The sequence below is a fragment of the Berghia stephanieae genome, chromosome 4 (assembly GCF_034508935.2).
Source record: "Berghia stephanieae isolate SIO BIC M18660-M18661 chromosome 4, UCSD_Bste_1.3, whole genome shotgun sequence".
Lineage (NCBI taxonomy): Eukaryota > Metazoa > Mollusca > Gastropoda > Nudibranchia > Aeolidiidae > Berghia > Berghia stephanieae.
In genome coordinates this window covers 40,799,557-40,822,218 of record NC_088363.1, presented here as the reverse complement: position 1 = coordinate 40,822,218, position 22,662 = coordinate 40,799,557, and the positions used below count along the sequence as shown (strand labels likewise).

Here is a 22,662-nt window from a genome sequence, read left to right as displayed (position 1 = left end):
GGCATCTCGTTAGTTTGTTTATTTTTTGTTTTTCCCAAGAAGCTTCTTCCCTAATCTGTCATGGCAGTTTTTTTTTTTTAATCGCTTGCGGCTGCAAAATATCGTTGATTTGCATTGCGGCCGCAAAATTTGCAATTTTTTGCAAATTTTCGAGATTTTGCACAAAATTTTATTATTATTTTTAAGAATATAGTGGGGACCAGTGGTGATAATCTTCCGCGGAATTTTGGAATTTTAGGATTTTTTCATAAATGTTCCGTTGTTTTTGTCATGTCAAACATTTTCTACTAAGTGGTAGTTCAGGGGGAAAAAAAACAATATGCCTTCTATCATTTTTTGACACCCCTGCTCAGTTGCATGAATTTTGGTGACACTCCTTTATTTCTGACGTTAGTCTAGACACACTGGCACCAAATGTCAAAAGTAGAACAAGACACATAGTGCCCATGGATGAAAATATGATCGAAAGGTAAGGGGATGGAGCAAATGGGTGTAAATATTTGTGTACTTTTTAGCTGTAGCATGATACATAGTCCATTTGGCGATTTTATAAGTTTTATAAGCATGTCTTTTTTTTTTTTTTTCTTCCTTTTAAATTTTTGTTTGTTTTTGTTTGATTGTTATGAATTTGTTAATAGAATTCATTACAACCTGTGTCTAATTATAAAACAATTTTTTTAAAAATTAAAAATTAATTCATCAATTCTCTCTCTCTCTCCCTCTCTCAGCCACCCTTCTATCTTCATATTATATTTATAGATATCATTTGTTAATAGAGAGATAATAAGTTAGGCTGATCGATTTAAGAAATGATTGTTTATAGGCTAATTCAAATTTACTTTGTTGATGGAATATGTTTTACAATTGATTAAAGATTCTTATTTATAAGCTGCATCATCACAAGGTTGCAATAATACAGACACTAACTGGGTTTGTTTATGTAAAAACAAATACCTCCTGGTCTTTTGGCCAAAAGTTTATCATAATCTCTTGATATAGTGGGCGGCATTATATGCCTCTAAAATGTTTAATTGGAAATGACAATTCATTACATTATATTTGCAAAAGGTCAGTATGCGTCTAATGATCAGAAGTGCTTTAGGACTAATAATATATTAAATAACTATGAATAGCTATGTTATATTTGCATTAGATTTGGGCTTGACTGACGGGCCGGTAGGTTTTCCTCCTTTTTGACAAATTGTCATTATCATCACTGGGGGGACCTGTGCTTGTGTCAGGATGAAACATTTAGATACCTAATCTCAAAATAAGTACAATGACAGCGTGTTCTTCCTTTTTCTTGGGTACTTCAATTGTAATTCTAGAACTTTTTACTAGATCCCATTTTATTCCTTTTTACTGGCGCTGATATGACCTTACATTTGTTGCAAGCGCCGTTAGACACTTAAAAACAAACACATATCTTTCTCTTTCATGAACTAATTATGGGTTTTTAGGAAAATTAATCCCAAATTTTTGCAATTATTTTGCAAATTTTGCTGGTTTTTTTTGCAAAAAACCGCCATGTCAGCCTAATGCTCACATTCACATAGCGCCACTGCATTTCAGCCGACTTCTGAAATAACTCTCTTTTCAAAAAATTAATAAAAAATTTCCCTAGCGATGGAATAAAGGGATTTTTAAAAACCACCTAGGGGTACCTGCTATGTAGGGTATTTTAATGCTTTTTATACTTATTGGTTGCGTTACTATTCTCCCAACAGTAGTAAGTACAAATTCTGTCGGAGTCTTGGAGACTAACTGTAGACAAGACACAAAGTGAAATTCCATAGCTCCTCTCTGTGTCAACCACATATATATGTTAGCTTAATTGAAGGGGCCCAGAACGTTAAAAGTTTTGACCAGATTTGTGAAACCCGAGACCCCCCCCCCCCCCCCTCCAAAAAAAAAAAAGGATTTCCTCCGAAGACTTTGCAGAGGACGCAACCGCAATTTTATGTATTTTAGATATTTGTTTCTCAATGAGAATAAATATCAATTTGGAGTCACTTCTGGTGGAGACTTTCCCTTTTTTCTGGCATTTTCAATATCAGAAATGCTTAAAAACCTTCAACTCTTTCCAGAGCTTTTGCTCCCGGATTACACGGATAAATGCAATGTTAATAATCATGTTTTAATGAATATTGTTTGCATTGACAGCAATGGTCAGGGCAGACTTTGTATTTCATGCTTGATGGCACAGTGAGACAAAGTAATTATTGTCCAGTTCTTTGACTGCACTTTTGTCATTTTTGACGCATAATGTACAAATGTCTTACATTTTTGTTGTTGTTGTTGTTAATAAAGATATGGGTAAAATTCTGTAGCTTCCTCTCTGTGTCATCCACATATGTTAGGTTAATTGAAGGGTCCCAGAACATAAGGGACCGTTCACAATTGACGTCAACCAATATGGGGGGAGGGGGGGGGGTCTGTCAAAAGTTGACAAAAGTTGACAAGGGGGGGAGGGGGGGGTCAGTCAAAAGTTGATGTCAACTATGCTTACTACAGAGGATATGTGTATACATATAATTTGGGCAGCATTGTATAAAAATATATGTAAACAAAAATGTGAAAGTTTCATTTAACTATTCTCATGATAGCAGTTTTCATACTGACTGCTAGTACTACAACCATGTCAAAATATGCCTTTTAATTATCAATCATAACAAACAAGTCAACAAGATGGCCTCAGATACTTCACAGAATGCTGGAAAGCGTTATTTATCAAGACTTTTTCAAGGCTTATAAAGCAGCTTATCCTTCCCTCAAGGTTTCTATAGTTCAAGAGAAAGTGAACATCCAATGGGCAGTTTTAAAGAAAGAATTAAAGGAAGGAAATATCACCAATTTTACTGACCAAATGAATGGATTGAAATTGAAAGCTGCCAATGACTGCCAAACTAAAATCTGGAAATTCAATTTTGTCATTTTTTGCAAAGTCAACGGCAACATCTGAAAGGAATGAAAAGAAAACTATTGAAGATCCAGTTAACACAGAATCCAACAATGACTCATCAACCAAAGGGTCTATTCCCTCAGCCTCGACAGCATCAACAAGTGCTAGTAGTAGTAGTAGTGAATCATCTTCCAATGTCAATAACATTAAAATTAAATGTGATGAAAAACCAAGCCTTTCAACCAAAACTCCTGCACAAGACATTATTAGAAAAGAGTTGGACTCTATTAATTCAAAGATAGACTCTTTTGTTGGCCTTAAAATGACAGTAGGGCTGAGTGATGAATTGCAAACAAACCTAAACAAATACAAAGCAGAAAAACAAATGCTAGAAAAGAAACTCAAAAGAAAACTCGTCGAACAAAAGTCTCAGGCTAAATCCCGAGAGAAGAAGGCAACCAAAATACGAAAATTGGCCGAACAAGCTGGGGTTGGACCTTTGACTGTGACAAGAGACAAGCAAGGTCGACCACGCTTAGAAGAAGAAGGTAGGCAAATATATTTTATATTTCTATTTAATTTTTGTTTTGATAATTCAACCTTCTAAGCAAGTTCTGGTTTCATACTTGTCCCCCTGGTCGGAAGAAATTGTGTCTCGTTCCATGCAATTACGGAAAATGTGAATGCAGTATTTCAGTGCCTATTAACGGCAGCGGGTACTGTATACTCCCCGGGGAGTTGAGGACAGACGTTTCGGAACAACAGGCAAATGTGACATTTCTATTTCTTTCTCTGGGGTTATGAATTCTGTAAAGCGCCCAGAGGCTGGTTTGAATATGTGCTGGTTAGGGCGCTAAATGTTCATATTTATTTTATTTATTTATAAGTGGTCCCCAACCAACAACAACTCATAACATTTTAGGCGATTATGCATTTTTTCAGACATGGACAACACTGTTAACGGCCAGGTACTCAGTTTACACCTGAATGGGGTGAGAAAATTTCAGTATAGAGACTTTTTCCAAGAACTCAACATCATATAGCTCCTCGTGGAATTCGAACTCCCGATCAACCTTGCCAAACCACGGAGGATCACTATAGGTTACCAAAAAAATATATTTGATTTACTGCATTTTGAAAGGCATGGTATTGTTTCTTGTTTTTTATTGGATTTTTTACTTGAGGCACAAAGCGATTTATCAACATAAGAAATTCATATGGTTTTGCTTTTTTAATTCTATTTTTCAGGCATGGAGGATCTTGCAGATGAAATATACAAGATTGTTGTACCCACTGGAGCAGCAGATGAGAGACGGAGAACAGAGTGTGAACACCATTCCGGATTGAAATATGCTCTTGAGAAGAGGGGCTACAACTTGAGTAGAACTGCATTGTATTACAGACTTCTTCCTTCAAAACATAAGCCACAAAGACGCCAAAAGACATTTTAGTAGTTAACGTGAAATTGTGCAGACCACAGAACAACCAGCGTAAATCACACATTGACGATCATTTTGCCTTTGCGAGTATGAAGTATGCAAAAGAGTTGGCAGGTCTTTTTGGAAGTGACAGTTGTTTTTTTCTATCACAGGATGATAAAGCGAGAGTTCCAATAGGCCTACCCATTAAAAAAAACAAAACAATCATGCTCATGCATTTAGACTACAAGGTTAAGCTTCCAGATCATGATTTTCCAATCGGTGAGAATCATAAACTGATTCCATCAGTATATGCCTGCTGTTTGCCAGACAACTATGATCAGGTTGGCTACAGTGGCCCCACATATGTGGCAATAAGAAGTGCCAAGCACAATAAAAGCTGCGCACAGAGTCATATTGAAGACTTCCAAAGACTACTCTCTATCGATGCTTTCAAGGACCATGTTTTTGTGCCTACATCCAAAGAAGTGAAGCCGCTTGTATTCGTTTCTGTTGACGGTGGTCCTGACGAAGCTCCCAAAAATTCCAAAACCCTAGATTCAAAAAATGAATTTGGATGCTTGTTTTATTTTCACAAGGGCTCCCGGGTCCAGCGCATACAATCCGGTGGAAAGGAGAATGGCACCCCTGAGCAAGATGACAGCAAGCGTCATATTGCCATTTGACTCTTTCGGCAGCCATTTGAATTCTGGAAATAAAACTGTTGATATTGAGTTAGAAAAACAAAATTTTGAGGCCGCTGGCAAAATCCTTGCTAACATTTTCAACGAATGTGAGATTGATGGTTATCCTGTTGTGTCTGACTTTGTGTCACAAGAAAGTAAGGAGAATAACAGTGACAGTGTTTTGAGTGAAAGTTGGAAAATGATCATGTGATTCAATCACAATATATGTGTCAAATTGTGAAATGTCAAAATCGTGACTGTTGCTCAGCATTCAGAACAAATTACCCTGAAATTTTCCCCCAGCGTTTTTTGCCACCCCCTATACCAATCAAGGCCTGTCCAGGTGGACTCAAAGTAGATGCCACAGGTCATTTCGGCAGTTTATTCCAGGCACTACATTTCCAAAATCTTGAAAGCACTAAAGCCTCATGTTTTGACGAATACTGTCCCTCACTGAATAAGAAAGATGCTTCAGGAGTGACAACCTTAAAGAAGAGGATGTGTCCTCATTGTTCAAAATATCACTCTACAATAAAGAGTATGGAAGCCCATAAGAGAGATTGTGGATTCAAAAATGTGCGTGAGCGAATGCCTGAGCAAGGACATTATGAAAATGACGATGATAGTGACAGTGAGTTTGAGTGTGTTGGAGAAGATGTGGAGGAAGAAATATGTTTGCCATCCACAAATGGAAGAAATATTTTTGAGATGTTGAATGATGCCTACAACTTGAATTAAAACTGAAATTTATTTTTGAAAATGGAAGGATGTAAGCTTACGTGAAGCAGATGAAGTTTCATTTGCTTTCTTTACTCTTAAGATTTTATGAAAGACCATTAATTTTGAACATTTTTAATTACATACCGTACCGGTATTACATTTTGATTTATGACATGACCTGTATTTTTATCATTTATTAATTTTTGATTATGATTGAGTTGGTTGTAACAAAATTGCAAGCATTAATAAATATGTTGCATTTAAAATTGCTTTTGAGAAAGTGCTATTGACAAGTATTTATTACTTCAATTTGGATTTCATAATATCTCCACAACCTTTCGACATTATAATGTCTTGGACTTGGGTTGACATCAACTTGGAGGGGGAGGGGGGGGTATGACAAAAGTTGACAAGGGGGGGAGGGGGGGGTCAATATTTGCCAAATTTTGGTTGACGTCAATTGTGAACGGTCCCTAAAGGTTAAGACTTCAGGTGCACGGAACTTTGAAAAAAACAAAGAATTTCCCCTGATGACTTTGCAGAGGACGCAACCGCAATATCATTTAGGATGCACTTACACTTAGCACAAATGGATGGGTGAAATTGGTGCCAATTAAAGCAGTCTTGCCATCTGACTCTGCTCATTTCATGTATTGTGGAGAGAGCCAGAGCCCTCCAAAGACAGACTCTCTCTTCTCAGTTGGTGGATTGTATTTTCATCTTTTCAAAGAGCAGATGGTTTGTCCAGATATTGAAAAATATATAGAGTAGAAGCAGAAGAAGATAGTAGGAATTTGTCCACCTTATGTTGTGGACGGACTATTTCATTAGAAAAAAATTGGTGGACTGATGCACAGTATTGGACCTCATACAGTTAATGTTCGCCTTTTTTCCATATAACAACTACAGTGAAGTCCCTTAAACTTGCAACCCGCCAGCGCTGGACCCAGAAGCTTCGGGAAGCCTGACACCAAGGAATGGCAGCGAGAGTTCTCCTTCAACGCCTGGAACTGGTGACACAAAGGAAGCCTGAACTGCCTACCAGTCCGGGCCGCAGACCGAGGACAGGATGTGCCGTCACGGGTGTAACTACCAAGAGACGATAGGACACGCCACGATGCCATCCTGGATCTGATGGGAAGAGTGCTCCTACACGGTGGAAATGTGGAGGTGGAGAGGAATCACCAGAACTAGGACAGCCGACTCTGGCAGGACCTTCCCGTGAGATGCGGCAATAACTCTTCGATCATCATCGATGTAGCTGCGATCTATGACCTTGAGACTTTGCTTGCATCCACACCCGCAAGAGGGAGAAATACACTACTTACGGCAAAGTTCTCCATCTCATCCTCAGTGCACTGGGTGCCTGGTACCACTAGAACAACACCATTCCAAGGAGACTGGGGATCCCCGCGTGGACATGGAGCGATTTTGATGCCAGATGGGGCTCGCTGCAATCGAGGCATTCGCCTGTCTCACAAGAGACACCACAGATAGTTAACCTAATTAGTTAATAAAGCACACACATATTAGATGGAAATGTTAGGAATTTGTTTAGTTTATAAATAAGAATATTATCTGTACACACCCTTCTTATTAGTTAATACAAAACCATACACCTTGTACTTATTTGACTTGAAATGTATGGAACTTGAAGAAAAAAAATTAGTCTGATAATAATGACTGCAGAGGTCTCAGCCACAATTTCACTTATTTGAGATGCAATGGCTTCTGAAGGAGGAAAATATTAGTTTGGAATTATCCCTGATGGAGACTTTCATTTTCTGGCATTTTCAACATCAGAAATGCTTCCAAACTTTGTATCTTTCCAGAGAATTTGCTTCAGGATTGCACTATAAACATGCCATGTTAATAATCACAATTGTTTACATTGACAACAATGGTCCGGACAGACATGATGCGTGCCGTCTTGCACTATGAGGCCAAAGAATTATTGTATATGACTTAGCGTGGGTTTGTTCGATTTCTCTCAAATTTTGGATTCGTATTGTAGTGAAGCTTTCATTTGTTCCAAACAGGTATTGTATTTCAACTAGTCAACTCTGACGCCAAACTGCTCCATGGATGATGAACAAAGTCATGGTTGTAAAAAGACATTGTACAGCTGCTGAACGGCGATGGCAAAAGTCCCAGAAAAACGAAGATAATCAACTATATAGAGATCAAGTACCTAACCATAGTCAAGGAGACCATATCAAACGAACGAAAAACTTACTTTGCTGATGAAATTCAACATGTAAAAACACTTGCTCTTTTACAAATAGTTAAAGAAATGAAGCATGCAGTTGATAATAACCACTTACTAAAGAAAACCTCCCAACTGCTTTTTCCAAGTATTTTTCGAAGTGAAAATCATTTAGAAACAAATTTCATCTTCATTCTGCTATTCAAAACGATGAAGAAAATTCAAACTGTGTTAGACCCCAAAATTTATCTCTGATTTTAGTATTTTTAATCATGTATCATCTGATGAAGTGAAAGAAATTATCCTAGCCTCACCACCCAAATCTTGTCCATTTGACCCAATACCAACTCATTTTTTAATGAAATGTCTTGACTGTTTTTTAGAATCTATTACTGCAACCATAAATAACTCATTGCAGTCTGGGGCTGTACCAGATTGCTACAAAAAAAGCTATCGTCGCTCCTCTTTTAAAAAAGCATAATTCAAACTTACTGCCTGTATCTAATTTGCCTTTTCTTTCTAAAATCCTGGAAATAGGAGTACTAAAGCAGCTAAAGAATCACCTAGATTCAAATAATCTTATCGAACCTTTTCATTCAGCTTACCTTGGGCATCAGAGCACTGAAACCGCCCTTTTGAAGACGTAAATGACCTGCTGATAGCAAGTGATAATGATGATATATCTATCCTTACGCTGTTAGATTTATCTGCGGCATTCGACACAATAGATCACTCAATCCTATGTGATAGGCTTTAGTCTGATTTTGGCGTCTCTGGTACATACGACTCCTCTATCGGTATTTTCAATAATAATATGAAATACTATCTTTTCAATAGAATTTAAGTCCTAGATTAACTTGCAGTGAATACAAAGGCTTAAATAAATAAATAGAAAATTTTTATAACATTTTGGAATTGCTATCAACATTTCATGGCAATAAACAGATATGTTGGGGAATTCTGTGGTGGTTGAAATTAAATCACTGATTAGTGTACAAACTGTCCATTTCTGTTATGTGATTTATTCTTATCATAGTATTCATACTTTTCCTATTACAATTTGCAGATTTTGAGCAGCCTCCAGATACTCTCTTGTACGCCTTCTGCTAGGATTTAATGTTGAGAATATCGTCAAAGATGCTAGGGGCCACCATAGGAATAGAAATATCTTCAATAAAACTTTGGTCATTTAATCGGTTTAAACTATTTTCTGGGAAAGGATGATGATGAGGGTGATTATGATAATGATGATGATGATCAGGAGGAGGAGGAGGGCTACGGAAATTAGGAGGATGATACTGATGACCATCATTATTATCAAACTCTAGTAAATGATTTGACAAATACTGGTCTATGTCGTTATCATCCTGAATGTATTGATTATTTGTGGGTGGTAGAATTGGTGGCGTGTTTGAGGATAGCAGCAATGGGTGTATAGGACTTGTTACCTCTGTGTGTAAACAGGACGATGGGAATGTATGTGGAAGAGCTGCTTGGGAAGTTTCCTGCCAGAGAATAAATGATGATCTATCCCTGGTGCACTCAACATTTTCAAGATGCTGCTGATGTTGTTGTTGTTGTTGTTGATGATGATTGTGCTTGTGTTGTTGAAGCAGTTGTTGATGATCTTGTTGGCCATGATGATGATGATCTTGCTGATGAAGATGCTCTTGTTGCTCACAATCTTGATCATGTTGTTGTTTTTGCTCCTGTTCTTGTTGTTCTTGGGGCTGATGTTGTTGCTCTTTCTCCTTCTGAGGCAATAAGCTATCTTGATGTATTGATTGAGCATGGATTCTTTTGTGCCGGTTCAACTTGGAAGAATCACTAAATTTAGCATTGCAAATGCTGCATTGAAATGGTTTTTCTCCGGTATGGGTACGGAGATGCTTGACCAAGTATCCTTTAACGGCAAATGAAGCACCACAAAGCCCACAATTATAATCTTTGTCTGCTGAATGAATTCTTCTATGACGACTAAGACCAGACGAGTCAGCAAAAGAGGAAGGACAAAGATCACATGGGTATGGTTTTTCTCCTGTATGCGTTCTCTTGTGTCTTGCTAAAGTTGTACTGTCAGCAAAGGCAGCTCCACAAGTTTGGCAACAAAATGGCTTTTCCAATGTGTGAGTTTTTAAGTGCCTTTTGTAGGCAGATGACCACATGAAACATTTTTGACATACATTACACGAAAATGGCTTCTCCCCAGTATGTTTTCTCCGGTGACATTTTAACTTTGATGCTTCAATAAATTTTGCATGGCAAAACTCACATTCAAACGGCTTTTCTCCCGTATGAAGCTTCTGATGATCTTTCAGATGCTGTGATCTCATGAATGAAGCATCACAGATGTTGCACTGAAATGGTCGCTCTCCAGAATGAATTCGTTTGTGATTACGAAGTGCAAAAGAATCTGCAAAAGTGGATCCGCAATCACATCGAAAAGGTCGATTTTTTGTGTGTGAATGTATATGTGCATGTCGCTGCAAAGACGTAAGGTCAGGGAAAGTAGAATCACAATTTTCACTGCTACACTTGTAAGGACGTTCACCAGTATGAGTTCTTCTATGGCGATAAAAAGATGCTGACCATTTAAATGTTTTGTTACAATCTTGACATTTATATGGAAATTCATTTGTATGATTTCGCATATGTATATTCAATCTGGAGACATTTGGAAATCTAAAACCACATATGTTACATATAAACTGATGATCCTCTGAATGATTAAGAAGGTGGGCTTTGAGATGAGTCTCTTTATGAAAAGATGATGGGCAAAACTTACACACAAACATATTTTCAATGCTAGCATTGCCTTCATCTTGAACTGTTTGAATTTGAGAGGTAACGTTATTATTTGGTAAGGATTTTAAGTCAGTAGATAAAGTATCTATTCCAGTACTAATACCTTCAGTGGTTAAAATATCATTATTATCATTTGATGTCAGTGTTGTTTGCAGTGACCCTTTACCATTAGGGAAGCTTGAATTTAAAGATAGCATTTTAGCATCCAATTGACAATCTATCTGATTACCAACAAAGTGACATTTACTTTCCCCTTCCATATTATTCAATTCATTATCAATATTGCCAGTCTTGTAAACTACTTTACTTCTTTTCCTTCGAGATCTTCTCAAATGTTTTGATTGAGAGTGTATTTTTATTGTTGATGGACCATTCTTAACCCACTTTTCTCTTGTCAAGTGTTCTGGGGCAGGATCAGTTGAAAATTGGTCTGCGACAGTGTTCTGATTCGTCTGCAACTGCTCTGGTACAGTGTTTTCCAATACAGCATTAGACAAACCATCAACATAACAAGATTCGTTGCCGACAATTGAACTGTGTGTCTTTTGATTTGAATCAAAATGCTGTTCCATTTCCACTCTCTCTCGACCAGTTGAAACCTCTTCATTATTCACAGAATCCTCAGTCTGGGTCTCTTTTTCAACAGCTACTATTGAATTCCCTATTCCTTTGTCAACTGTCTGTGGTTTGCAAACTATATTACTGTTTTCTAGGATATCATTCCTTGTGTCAGTCCATGCGTCTACAAATTCATTTTTTGCATTATCAGCTGCATAGTGTTTTACTAGGCCTGCCTTACAGATTTCTACAGTCTTGTTGAAATCTAACTGCTCTGTTCTTAGTAAATGCTGTCTCACAGATTCTTCAGAGATGCCTCTGATTATTGAATCTTTCAGTAAAATGTCTTTCAGCTCTCCAAACTCACAAAGATCTGACCATGCAAGAAGCTGCTGGAGAAATCCATTGAACTCGGGTCCGTTTTGTTTGCACATGAAGAAACGATATCGGTTGTAGATTATCAAAAATCGAGGCAGACACAGATCTTCAAAGTTTTTCAGTACTTTGTTGAACCTCAACGCCTCTTCCACAGATAGACCAAGAATGTTGAAGACATCTTGTACCTGTGGATGACGGAAAAGAAAAAAGACGTTGAAAGTATACGATTCTCTCATTGAGACAGAAGACATAAATTTCTAAAACAAAAAGTAAATTGTTGTACTTAATCAACTTACTGAACTTTGCATGGGTGCCACCCATTGAACTTCTACATAACCTGCAAGTCTAGCAGATTAATTAAAAACACTGGCAGATTCCAGACTAAAAATTTTTAGTACATGCAGAACAGTTTGAAATTTATAACAAAAGACTCCAAACTTATAAATCACTTCAAATGAAATCAACATGAACTCCATAACTTAAATTACGAATTTGATTGAATGACAAGGTCTTTAATTCACAGACCTGCCTAGTGTTACGAAAAAAACAAAATTTGGGCTCCAATTTCAGAACTCCATGAACATTTCTGAGTCATTAAAACTTATTGAAAATAAAAGTTGATACAAGAGTGCATAATTATGAGGATTTTGAAGTGAAATCTAGTCATTGTGTGGGCAGATTATTTATCTGTAAAGTTGACGACGACTACAATTTTTACCTACTAAAAACTACGAATCTTTAGATTTTCAAGTAGGCAGGTCTGGATTCATATATTTTTTTATTGTTTATGATGATCATATCTCGGAAATTTTGTCTTGAATCTTTTTCTTTTTTTTTTCACAGGGTATATAATGGCCTTTGGTGTCTGAGCAACCCTTTCCATTATACGTTTTATCTTAGTTCCAATATAATTGTTATTTTGTTCAAATATTTGGAGTTTACAAGACAAAGAAGCAGGATATTAGTGGGTTGTGATTTAAAAGTAAAATCTATGTACCAGCAAGGAACTTCAGGCTAGCTGTAAGGTTATTATTTTGCTCTTGGACCTTATTTATTTACCATTTCATCGAATGGGGCTCAAAGTCCAAACTCACCACACCCTAGTTATGGTTTCGCAGTGCCAAAAACACCCGGCCACCTTGCCAACTCTGTTGAGCCGTTTAACCCTTATGATCACTGTGGTGGGTTTCATGGGTTTTTTTTGTGGGTTCGAGTCCAAACGATAAACTCAATGGTCTGGATTCGAACTAGTATGCGCGCTATGGCTCTCTTTACCAAATGCGCCACTCAAGCTACACCACAAACGGCTCAGGTTTAATCTAGGGGTGATTAAGAATAGCCTTAGGGTCCCTTACAACTTAATTGTATTAATAACAAGTGAGTCAAGACAATAGTAACGCCCAATACAATAATAACAATTCTATACATAAAGTTTAATTAGATTGTTACAGGAAAAGATAGAAAGAATAAGTATTTATTTAATATCAGGAAGCATAGCTCTAATTGAGTGGATCTAATTTATTATTTATTTGTCTATTGATTTATTTATTGATTTATTTATTTATGATTGATTTATTTCATTTTAATCATTTGTGTCCGTGGAAAATACATTTGAAAATGGTATAAGCCCGTTTATCTTTATACAGCCGGCTTGCTTGATTGAGGCAAATGTATCAGCTAGTTCCATGGTTGGCTCCTGCTTCCAGGGTTTTCTGGACTTCACAACAGTGTGTTGTAGTTATGGGCTGACAGGAAGGTTCTGGTGTCGGCGAAGACTGACATCAGGGATTTACAACTAAGCAAGGACTGGCAGGCAGGTATTGGGCACGGACAGGGTGCTTCAAGGACCTTCAATTAAGCATTTAAACAAAAAGGTCTTAGAGCCAATCTAGTTTGTCTTTCGCCACCTGTCGTCCTTGAGCGACACATCATAATAGCTTTTATTTGCCGACCAAGGCAAGGAGAAGCAGTAACTCCATGATAATGGTTAGGTATTGCATTTGTATCAAACATCAACTGACAGTTGAACTATCTTACATGATGAGAATTTAACAGGAATGTGTCCCTTATATTTTATAATTTATTTATTTTTATTAATTATAATGGTGATTATTATGATGTGTGGCCGGGGATTGGCGGTAGAGTACAGACATCAAGCAATATACATATTGAATAAAAATGAAATAATAGCATAGATCATAAACAAATGTCAACTATAGTATAATATACATATAGATAAGGTGGCGTTTTTATGCACCTCTGATGGAGGTGTACAAAAACGCACCGTTTTTATGCACCTCCTTTGGAGGTGTACAAAAACGCACTGTTTTTACGCACTTCCGTTAGCGGTGATGGTAAATTAATGAAAATGTTGCTGCATACGTCCATGAGATTTAAATAGTTTTAGATTGTAGTTTAGCACGCTGCTTAGTGATTACCTATGTACGTTTATACAATGATAATAAATTAAAGAATAATAACAATAATGTAAAACATCTAAAGCAAAAAGAAACATGGCACACAAATACTGATCTCAAATAAATAAATCATTTTAGAAAATTAAAATCGAAGTTTTTTAAAAACATGATAAAAAGTTTTTGAAAAAAAAAAAAACAAACCAAAAAAAAACAACAAAAAATGATGTCTTTCTCAATAAAGTAAACTTTAAAAAAAATATGTCTACAATGGGAATCGAACCCAGTACTTTCAAGGTTAGAGTCTGACAGCTTGTCCATTGGGCTACGAAGCCACCTGGCTGTTCATCAGATTTAATAAGGTCTTTCTAAAACATTATTTTTCCTTCAATGCAACCTCTATTTTCTGGTTTTATATTTCGATTTTTTAAATTATTATTATTTTTATATAAATTTATCAACAAAAACATCCTACAGATGTCACAATATAACTTTCGACGTGTCCAAATACAAAAACACAATATCGCTGATGAAATTGGGTAGGATGCGCATGCGTGACAGAGGTGTATAAAAACGGTCCATCAAGATACACCGTCAACGGAGGTGCATAAAAACACTATGTATAGATATAGTTTGTACACAAGTATTTCAACTTACGAACATCCATAGAATAAGCACAAATAAATTATACACAAATTATAATATAGTAATGGTAGATTAAGCATTGAATGCACAGTAATATCTCGTTCCACTTTGAATGTTAACCAATAATTAATTTTACCTTCAAGCGAGAGAAGTTAAACTTTTACAAGTTTGAAATTGGAGGGATGGTCCTTCCTTCTTGGGATTCTTAGTGTGTGTGAGATTCAATTCAGAGATGAATTTGGTTTTGTAAAGTGAGGGCACGCCAAGAAATTATGGGGATAGCCAATCAGAAATAATGTTCCTATTTAGATAGCGAATGATATTCAGATGCTTTGATTAACAACTGGTAAGAAAGAATTAACGGAGACTAGAATATAAATTGCAATTTCAGCCGCTCTCGAACGAGATGAGAACCTCAGGGCATATGCACGTTGGAGTCTTGTTTGGAAAGGGTAATTAGCAGGAGATATAATGCATACAATGGGCAGACAATTTGAACAGGTGAATAAGCCCCAAGCGGAAAGTGAGTGGTAAGACCTAAGGTTAAATTCCCTTGGCAAATATTGTCGTCCACTAAATTTGAAGTGGTTTTGAACGGGACGCTGACGAATGATATAGAAATCACGCAGTGAAAGAAAATCGTTCGTCACAATCACTTCTCGTGTAGAGAAAACACACTTCCCTCACTCAAAAAATGGGTGTCTAAAAGTGATATTTTCTGTCATGCCTTAGCATTCATAGGATTTTCAAAAATGAATTCCCAAGCGGCTATGTGGTCTAGTGGTATGACACTCGCTTTCGGATCGGAAGGTCCTGGGTTCGAGCCTAGCTCAACACATAGTTGAGTCCTTGGAGAAGGCTCTTCACTAACATTCTCTCACCATACTCAGGTGTAAAATGAGTACCTGACCATTAACAGCGTTGTCTCTGTCCGAAAAAATTGTAATATCGCCTAACAGGCATCATGTCCTAACCTACGTGTTACATGTTGCTGTTGGCCAGGGACCCCTTGTAAAGTGCTTTGAGCATGTTAAGTGGATATTGCACTATATAAAAGCTCAATTAAAAAAAAAAAGTAAATCACAAAGTTTGACTTGGGTTACCTGATCAAATGAGATACTGATGAGAAAAGATGTAAAAAGATTGGCAGGAGACGGCTGATGGAATGATGTGGAATTCGGGTTGACATGATTGAAGTGGCGCCGTTTCATCGCAGACCACTCAGCACCGGCATTGGTCAGCTCTACATGGGGTGGAAGAACAATGCTGTACTCCATGTGATCCATGTTGGAGATGGAAGCATTGAATTCAGTCCTTTTCGATGAAGTCAAAAACCTTTACAAAATATTCAAACATCCATCATGATGAATCTGAGGATATAATAATGATATTAATAATAATAATAATAATAATAATAATAATAATAATAATAATAATAATAATAATAATAATAATAATAATAATAATAATAATAAATTAATAATAAATAATAATAATAATAATAATAATAATATAATAATAATAATAAAAATAATAATAATAATAATAATAATAATAATAATAATATATAATAATAATAATAATAATAATAATAATAATAATAATAATAATAATAATAATAATAATAATAATAATAATAATAATAATAATAATAATAATAATAATATAATATGATGATGATGATGATAATTATTAATATAATAATAAAAATAAAATATAAATAAAATATAATATAATAATAAAATAATAATAATAAAATAATATAATAATAATAATAATAATAATAATAATAATAATAATAATAATAATAATAATAATATAATAATAATAATAATAATAATAATAATAATAATGTTGTAATGACAATTTTATATTTTAATTTTTCATAATCATAATCATTTAGAATTGAAAAAAACATCTCATATCTTAAAAATTGGGTCGACCTGATCCCAATCTGGTGCAGAACATTTAAATTTAGAAACTCTTTCGTCAGTAAAATAGGACAAAATCCAAGGGAACTCTAATTTCTCTATTATATATAAATCCCTGATAGAGTTGTTGACGTCAGTTCTAATAAGCTATTAAAAATAAAAATATTGTTCATTTTCAAAAAGAGTAAGATCAGGGTAAAGTGTGTAAAATTTGAACATGTCACAGGAGTGTTTTTAAATGAAAATTATTGTGGTCAATTTCAAAAGGGACAGAATGATGCATCAACCTGTGACTATACTTGCTTAATAAAAGCATTTCATGGCTCTGTGGGTAAGAAATCTGTCTTGCACAAACCCACATGTTAAAAAGGATGGAGAGCCTCTAACTAACTTCTATCCCAAAACAATAAATGACGCATTATTTGGTTAAAATATGGAATAACTTAGTACGAAGAGCTTTTTATTTGATTTAATACCTTTGTTGACAGTGAATCTTTACATGTGAATTGGTTCAAGACTAATCACCCCATTTTAACTTAGATATTTAATTGGAAGGTCTGAAAATTGTAGACTACTTACTAGCTCTATAGTCTACAATGCTGATTGATTTGTCTGGAAAAACTTAGGACAATGCCTTCTTGCTGTGGGTTGATGTATTGACCCCTGGTTGACCCATCATACTATCTTCTCAAGCAGCATAACCCAATAACTGTATTGCCTTCAGTTACTATTTTATAATAAAATAAAGCCATCCAACGTTAAGTGGTAAATTGTAGTAGATTTAAATAAGAAGCAATGAAAATGAATGCATGGTTTCGATTGTGTATTACATAACACACACCAAATAACAAGGAAACAATGACAGATATTAGGTTATGCTTGACATCATTTTGTCACTTTTACATTTAAAAATGTCTTCTGTTTCATTCGATGTTCAAGTTCAACATATATTTTTTCAGAACAGTAATTACTGTAACAGTCCAAGCTGGTTTACGGGACTCGATTACTGACAAATCGAGCTGTGTCCCAATTAAGCGGCGGCCATGAAATGGAGCAATTTTTCAGATTGCAATTGTCATCTCTGCATTTATCCATCATCGCAACATTTATCAGATAATGACATTTCACGTCTTAATGAAACCGTAACAACACCTGACTCTACCTCTAACAGTGAGAGACAAATCTAACCGCACAAAACAATTACCGAATGTGCCACTCACAACACTGAGGCCACTGGACAAACATAATATAACGATTATTGGAGAAATAAAATTTTCAATTAATCTAAAAATTCTTGCTCAGTATAAAAACAGAACAAAAGGGAAAAGAATTAACATCATTTGGGAAGGAAAAAAGCAGCAAAAAGGAACAAAATGAAAGGTGCTCTAACCCACTGAGTTGTCTATCCATAAACCGACATCTGTGTAACTTAAAATTCATATATCTGCTAGACAATTTTTCACCAGATTTGCTTCATTGTTTTTATAGTCATTTTCATCTCTGATTTGGATATGTTGTAGAAGTGTGATAATAAAGTGTATTAATTATTTTATAAAAGGAAGACAGGAAAATATGTGTGGTTGATTTTGGGACGAACAACTACAACACCTAGGCCTAGGGATTCGTTGGCGAAATAAACAAATCCCCGACTATCATCAATATCTCCCAAATTGTGGTCCAAATAAACAAATTATAGAAACAAAAGAAGATTAATTAAGTTATACAAGTGAGTAGGTAGTGAAATTTTTAACGGTTGGTGGACTATGAACTGATTTGTTGATTAACAAGTTTCTTATTGGTTGAGTAAAAATAAAAAAAAAAAAGAGGCAGAATTGCCAGTTTGACATTCTCCATTCAAAGTGTCGAAAACTTACTTTTCATTGTGATGCCACTTGCTTTTTTAGAAAGCTGGATTTGGCATTTGAGTTTGAGCACTAGGTATTTACTTTCATGTTGCGTTAAGTATCATTGGTATTATTAACTGATTTTGGGACACAAATTAGCATGGTTTCAGATTGGTATTTTTCACGTCTAGTTTGGCATGTTGCACAAAAATTTTCTGTCAACGTGTCTGTGTATATACAGTAAAATTACTTTAAACCGAAAGAAGCTAAACCGAAAAATACCTTAAACCGCAAAGAATTTAATAAATTGTACTAGTTTCTTCATTATCTTTGTACTAATTCTTACGATGAACCGAAATACTTCTAAGCAGGACTTTCTTTAAACCGAAACAACTTGAGAGCACCTTCCCTTTTTCTCTCTCTATTTTTCTTTAAAAATTCGGGAAGGAGGCCACACGTAATAATGCCCGGCGATATTAAACAAAGAGCGTAAGTATAAGATGAGGGTGATGGGTGGTGGGGGTTGGGGGTTAGGTATACACTTCAATCACTGCCTAGGACTTCATATACTCTATAGATGTCACTGATCACTGCACTTGGGCTTGGCCAACACCACAATCGCACAGACTGGAAAAGGAAGACAGCGGGTGACTGGCAGGCGAAAAATGAGGAAAGAGGGGGAGTTGGGGTGTAGAATCACGCAAGCGAGATATTCTCGCTCGTGTGTTGATGCTTTGGAACTGACTGGATTTTCAACACGACAATTGAAATGCCATTTCAATTCCACTTTGTTTAAATGTGTGTGTGTGAGGGGGGGGGGGGGGGGGGGTTCGATGTAATTAGGCCTTTGAACCTAATGGCTTTTCAACAAAAGAGAGATGTGTACCCGTAGTAGACAGCTTAGCACTTACACGCCTTTTCACTTTTCATTTCTACTTCACTTCACCTCTTGAGTAGCTGTGCATCATTCATTATCAATTATCGCACAAGAACTTTCGATCTTATTTTAGGTTTGCATTTTACTAAAAGATGTCTAAAAGAAAGCACTGTGCTTACACGTTGGAGTTTAAAATCAAAATACTACGTGAAGTCGATGAAAAAAAAGTTGATCAAGACGGAGATATAATGTAAAATACACGGCATCCCGAACTCAACTCTTTCAACAATTTTGATTTGAAAACGAAAATCCCCAAAAATATTTTTAAAACACACCCAAAGAAAAAAATAAAAATAAAAAAAAATAAAAAATGTTAATGGTTACGAAGACGGCATTTATTCAACAACTCCATTTAACGGGAAACCCATGATGCGATTAAATGAGCAAATTCCTTAAATAGTTACTACCCTTGAAAAACATTGCAAAACGGGAACTTGCTTTAAACCAAAATGTCTATAAACCGAAATGGTTTAGAAGGTCCCCAAAATTTCGGTTGAAAGTAATTCTACTGTATATATATAAAAAAAGCCTGGCCTTTTCTTATTGCAAAGCACTGTCTGTGTAATAATAAAAATAAGCCCAGCCTATTCTTCTTCTTCCTTTGATTGCCCACAATCAATTGGTTGATTATTATGGCAAATAAGAAACTGCTTTCTACTCTCTCTGTATTCCTTGTTTATAATCGTTAGTCTAAAAGCAATTTCCAGGGACATTCAGGGGTCGTCAACGTTGGTCAGTGATGGTTTGTGTAAGGTCTAAGTAATTGCATAGCAACTTGCCACAAAATCATCAATTGTAGTGGCTTCGGTCACTTTAGCGTCAAGCTGGTTCCAGTCTCTGACCGTACGCGGCAAGAAGGAAAAACCACGGTATTGTGTTCTGTGTGTTATGAGGCTGTATTGGTTGTTGTTACCTCTTCTCTGTCTCAAAGGTGCTGGTATTAGTTTTTTCTTGATGACTGGGCATTCAGCGAGGTGGTGCTTGATCTTAAATAGCATTGATAATCTTGCTGATTTTCTGCCGTGTCTGTTCAGGACGTAGCGTGCAGCTCTTTTTTGCACTGATTCTATTTTTGAGACGTATTTTTGGGTGTGGGGATCCAATACAGTGGAAGCATATTCCAGAACAGGTCTTACAAATGTTTTGTATGCCTTTTCCTTGATTTTCGAGGAGCTAATTTTTAGGTTACACCTTAAAAAGCCCAGTGTTTTGTTTGCCTTACTTGTGATCTTGTTAATAAGCTCATCCCATGTTAGGTCTTTTTTCATGCTAACACCAAGATATTTTGCAACATTCACTGTCTCCAATGTATGTCCATGTAAGTGGTATTCAGTTATCGTGGGTGTTTTTGATCTTGTTATGGACATTGATTCGCACTTCGCTGGGTGGAACTTCATATCCCAGCTTTCTTCCCATATTTCTAGTTGACGCAGATCCACTTGCAGTTTGTCACTGTCAGTGCTGTAGACTGCAGTATCGTCTGCAAAGAGTCTGGCTGTTGTGGTTAGATTAAGTGGCAGGTCATTAATGTATGCCAAGAATAGACAGGGTCCTAAGACAGATCCCTGAGGGACACCCGATCTAACAGGTACTTCAGTCGAGCGACATCCATTAACAATAACAGCTTGCTGGCGGTCATGTAGGAAGTTCTTAATCCATGTTTGGGTTATGCCCTGTATGCCGTAACGACAGATCTTGTGTATAAGTAGGCTGTGATTCACATGGTCAAAGGCTTTGGCAAAGTCCATGATAAGGATGTCTGTATGGAGTCCCTTCTCCAGATTGGTTGTCAGTTCTTCCGTAAATTCCAGCAGTTGGGTTTCGCAAGATGGCAAACGTCTGAAACCGTGTTGGTATTCGGTTAGTACATTGTGTTGTTCAAAGTGGTTCATAATGTTGCTGACGATGATGTGTTCCATTAGTTTGCAGATGATGCATGTTAAGGAGATGGGCCTATACTATAATTTGCCGGGTCGTAGTGTTCTCCTTTCTTAAAAACGGGTGTTACATTGGCATTTCTCCAATCTGATGGTATTACTATTACACCTGAAGCCAAGGAGGACTTGAAGATGGCTGTGATGCCTGGGGCAAGTTCTGGAGCCAATTCTTTTAAGATGCGGGGGGATAGGTTGTCAGGACCACTGGCTTTGTGGGGGTTAAGTTTAAGTAGTAGTTTCATTACTCCTTCTTCTGTGATGGTAATGTCATTCATTGTAGGAGTGTTGGTGGTCTTCATTGATGTCTTGTTAAGGAACTCTGCATTTGAAAATTCTTTTCCCTCACTGAAGACAGATCTTATTGCCAGATCTTATTGTCTGATGTCTGGCAACAACGACAGTCTAATTCTCTATTATTTTTAATTTTCACTTTCTTAACCCGAACTTTGTCCATACTCACCACACATCAACAAAATCAAAACGAGTTAAAAGCTTATTTGCTGATCTTTTAATTAAAATGACTTTTTAAATAATATTTATCTAGGGTCTAGATAGCATTGTATGGGGTTTGGGAGGGGAAAAACTTTTTTTTAAATTAAAAAAATTGGGGGGCTTGGGAGGGGGGAAACATTTTTTTTTTAAGTCTCTCCCCTCCCACTTCCAAACCCTCACTCAAAATTATTTGGGTCCCCGAGTTTGCGTTAGTACTGAGACTTTTTTATACCTATCTATATATATATATATCAAGGGTGTTTACTTCGAATTCATGCCAAATTCCAATAGCTATAACTATAACGAGGTACCAGAGTAAGTTCTAGATCCAAGACATATTGGTTGAGCTTTTTTTCTTTTGGGCTTTGATTTGAGTCTTTTTTCATTCATGATCATGCCAGAGCAGGGTTGCCAGATAGTATCTATTTACTAAGGAAGTGTGTTTTCAGTCCACCAGTGGACTGAATACACAGCTGTGTTTTCAGTCCACCGGAAGAGATTTTACGGCACGGGCTGTTTGACCTAGCGCGAGAAATCGAGGTGGCCGACTGCTTAGCACAGCGTAACTGTAACCCAGGTGGGGTGAGTTAGGGATTCGAGCTCTTTGCTAGGCATATTTTCTTTCTTTCTTCCTTAATTTTTTTTTTTTTTTTTGGTACTTCCTTAACAAAAAATTTCTTAATTTTCAACTTCAACACGTTGACACCATTCCTGGTGACTCGAGAAGTTTAATTGACTTTTTTATTTATTTACTTTTCTCACTTTTAAGTTTATTATTCTAATTTAGGA

At 36.3% G+C, this 22,662-nt stretch overlaps 1 protein-coding gene and 1 pseudogene across 3 annotated transcripts; one reads left to right on the top strand and one right to left on the bottom strand.

Moving 5' to 3' along the window:
* Window positions 1-2,778: 2,778 nt before the first annotated feature.
* On the top strand, window positions 2,779-5,006 carry LOC144970585 (uncharacterized; annotated as a pseudogene). Its single transcript, XR_013644994.1, has 2 exons — window positions 2,779-3,450; window positions 4,151-5,006. The product of XR_013644994.1 is annotated as an uncharacterized LOC144970585 (transcript).
* On the bottom strand, window positions 4,055-22,301 carry LOC144970582 (uncharacterized). 2 transcript variants are annotated; one of them, XM_078910356.1, is made up of 3 exons: window positions 22,139-22,301; window positions 15,836-16,102; window positions 4,055-11,858 (listed from the first exon to the last, which is right to left on the bottom strand). In XM_078910356.1, exons 2-3 carry the CDS (start codon window positions 16,016-16,018, stop codon window positions 9,039-9,041), a joined length of 3,003 nt encoding a protein of 1,000 aa, XP_078766482.1. In that variant the 5' UTR covers window positions 16,019-16,102; window positions 22,139-22,301; the 3' UTR covers window positions 4,055-9,038. The 2 variants fall into 2 exon arrangements, with proteins under 2 accessions (XP_078766482.1, XP_078766481.1); XM_078910355.1 differs by having other exon boundaries at window positions 22,185-22,274.
* Window positions 22,302-22,662: the final 361 nt, after the last annotated feature.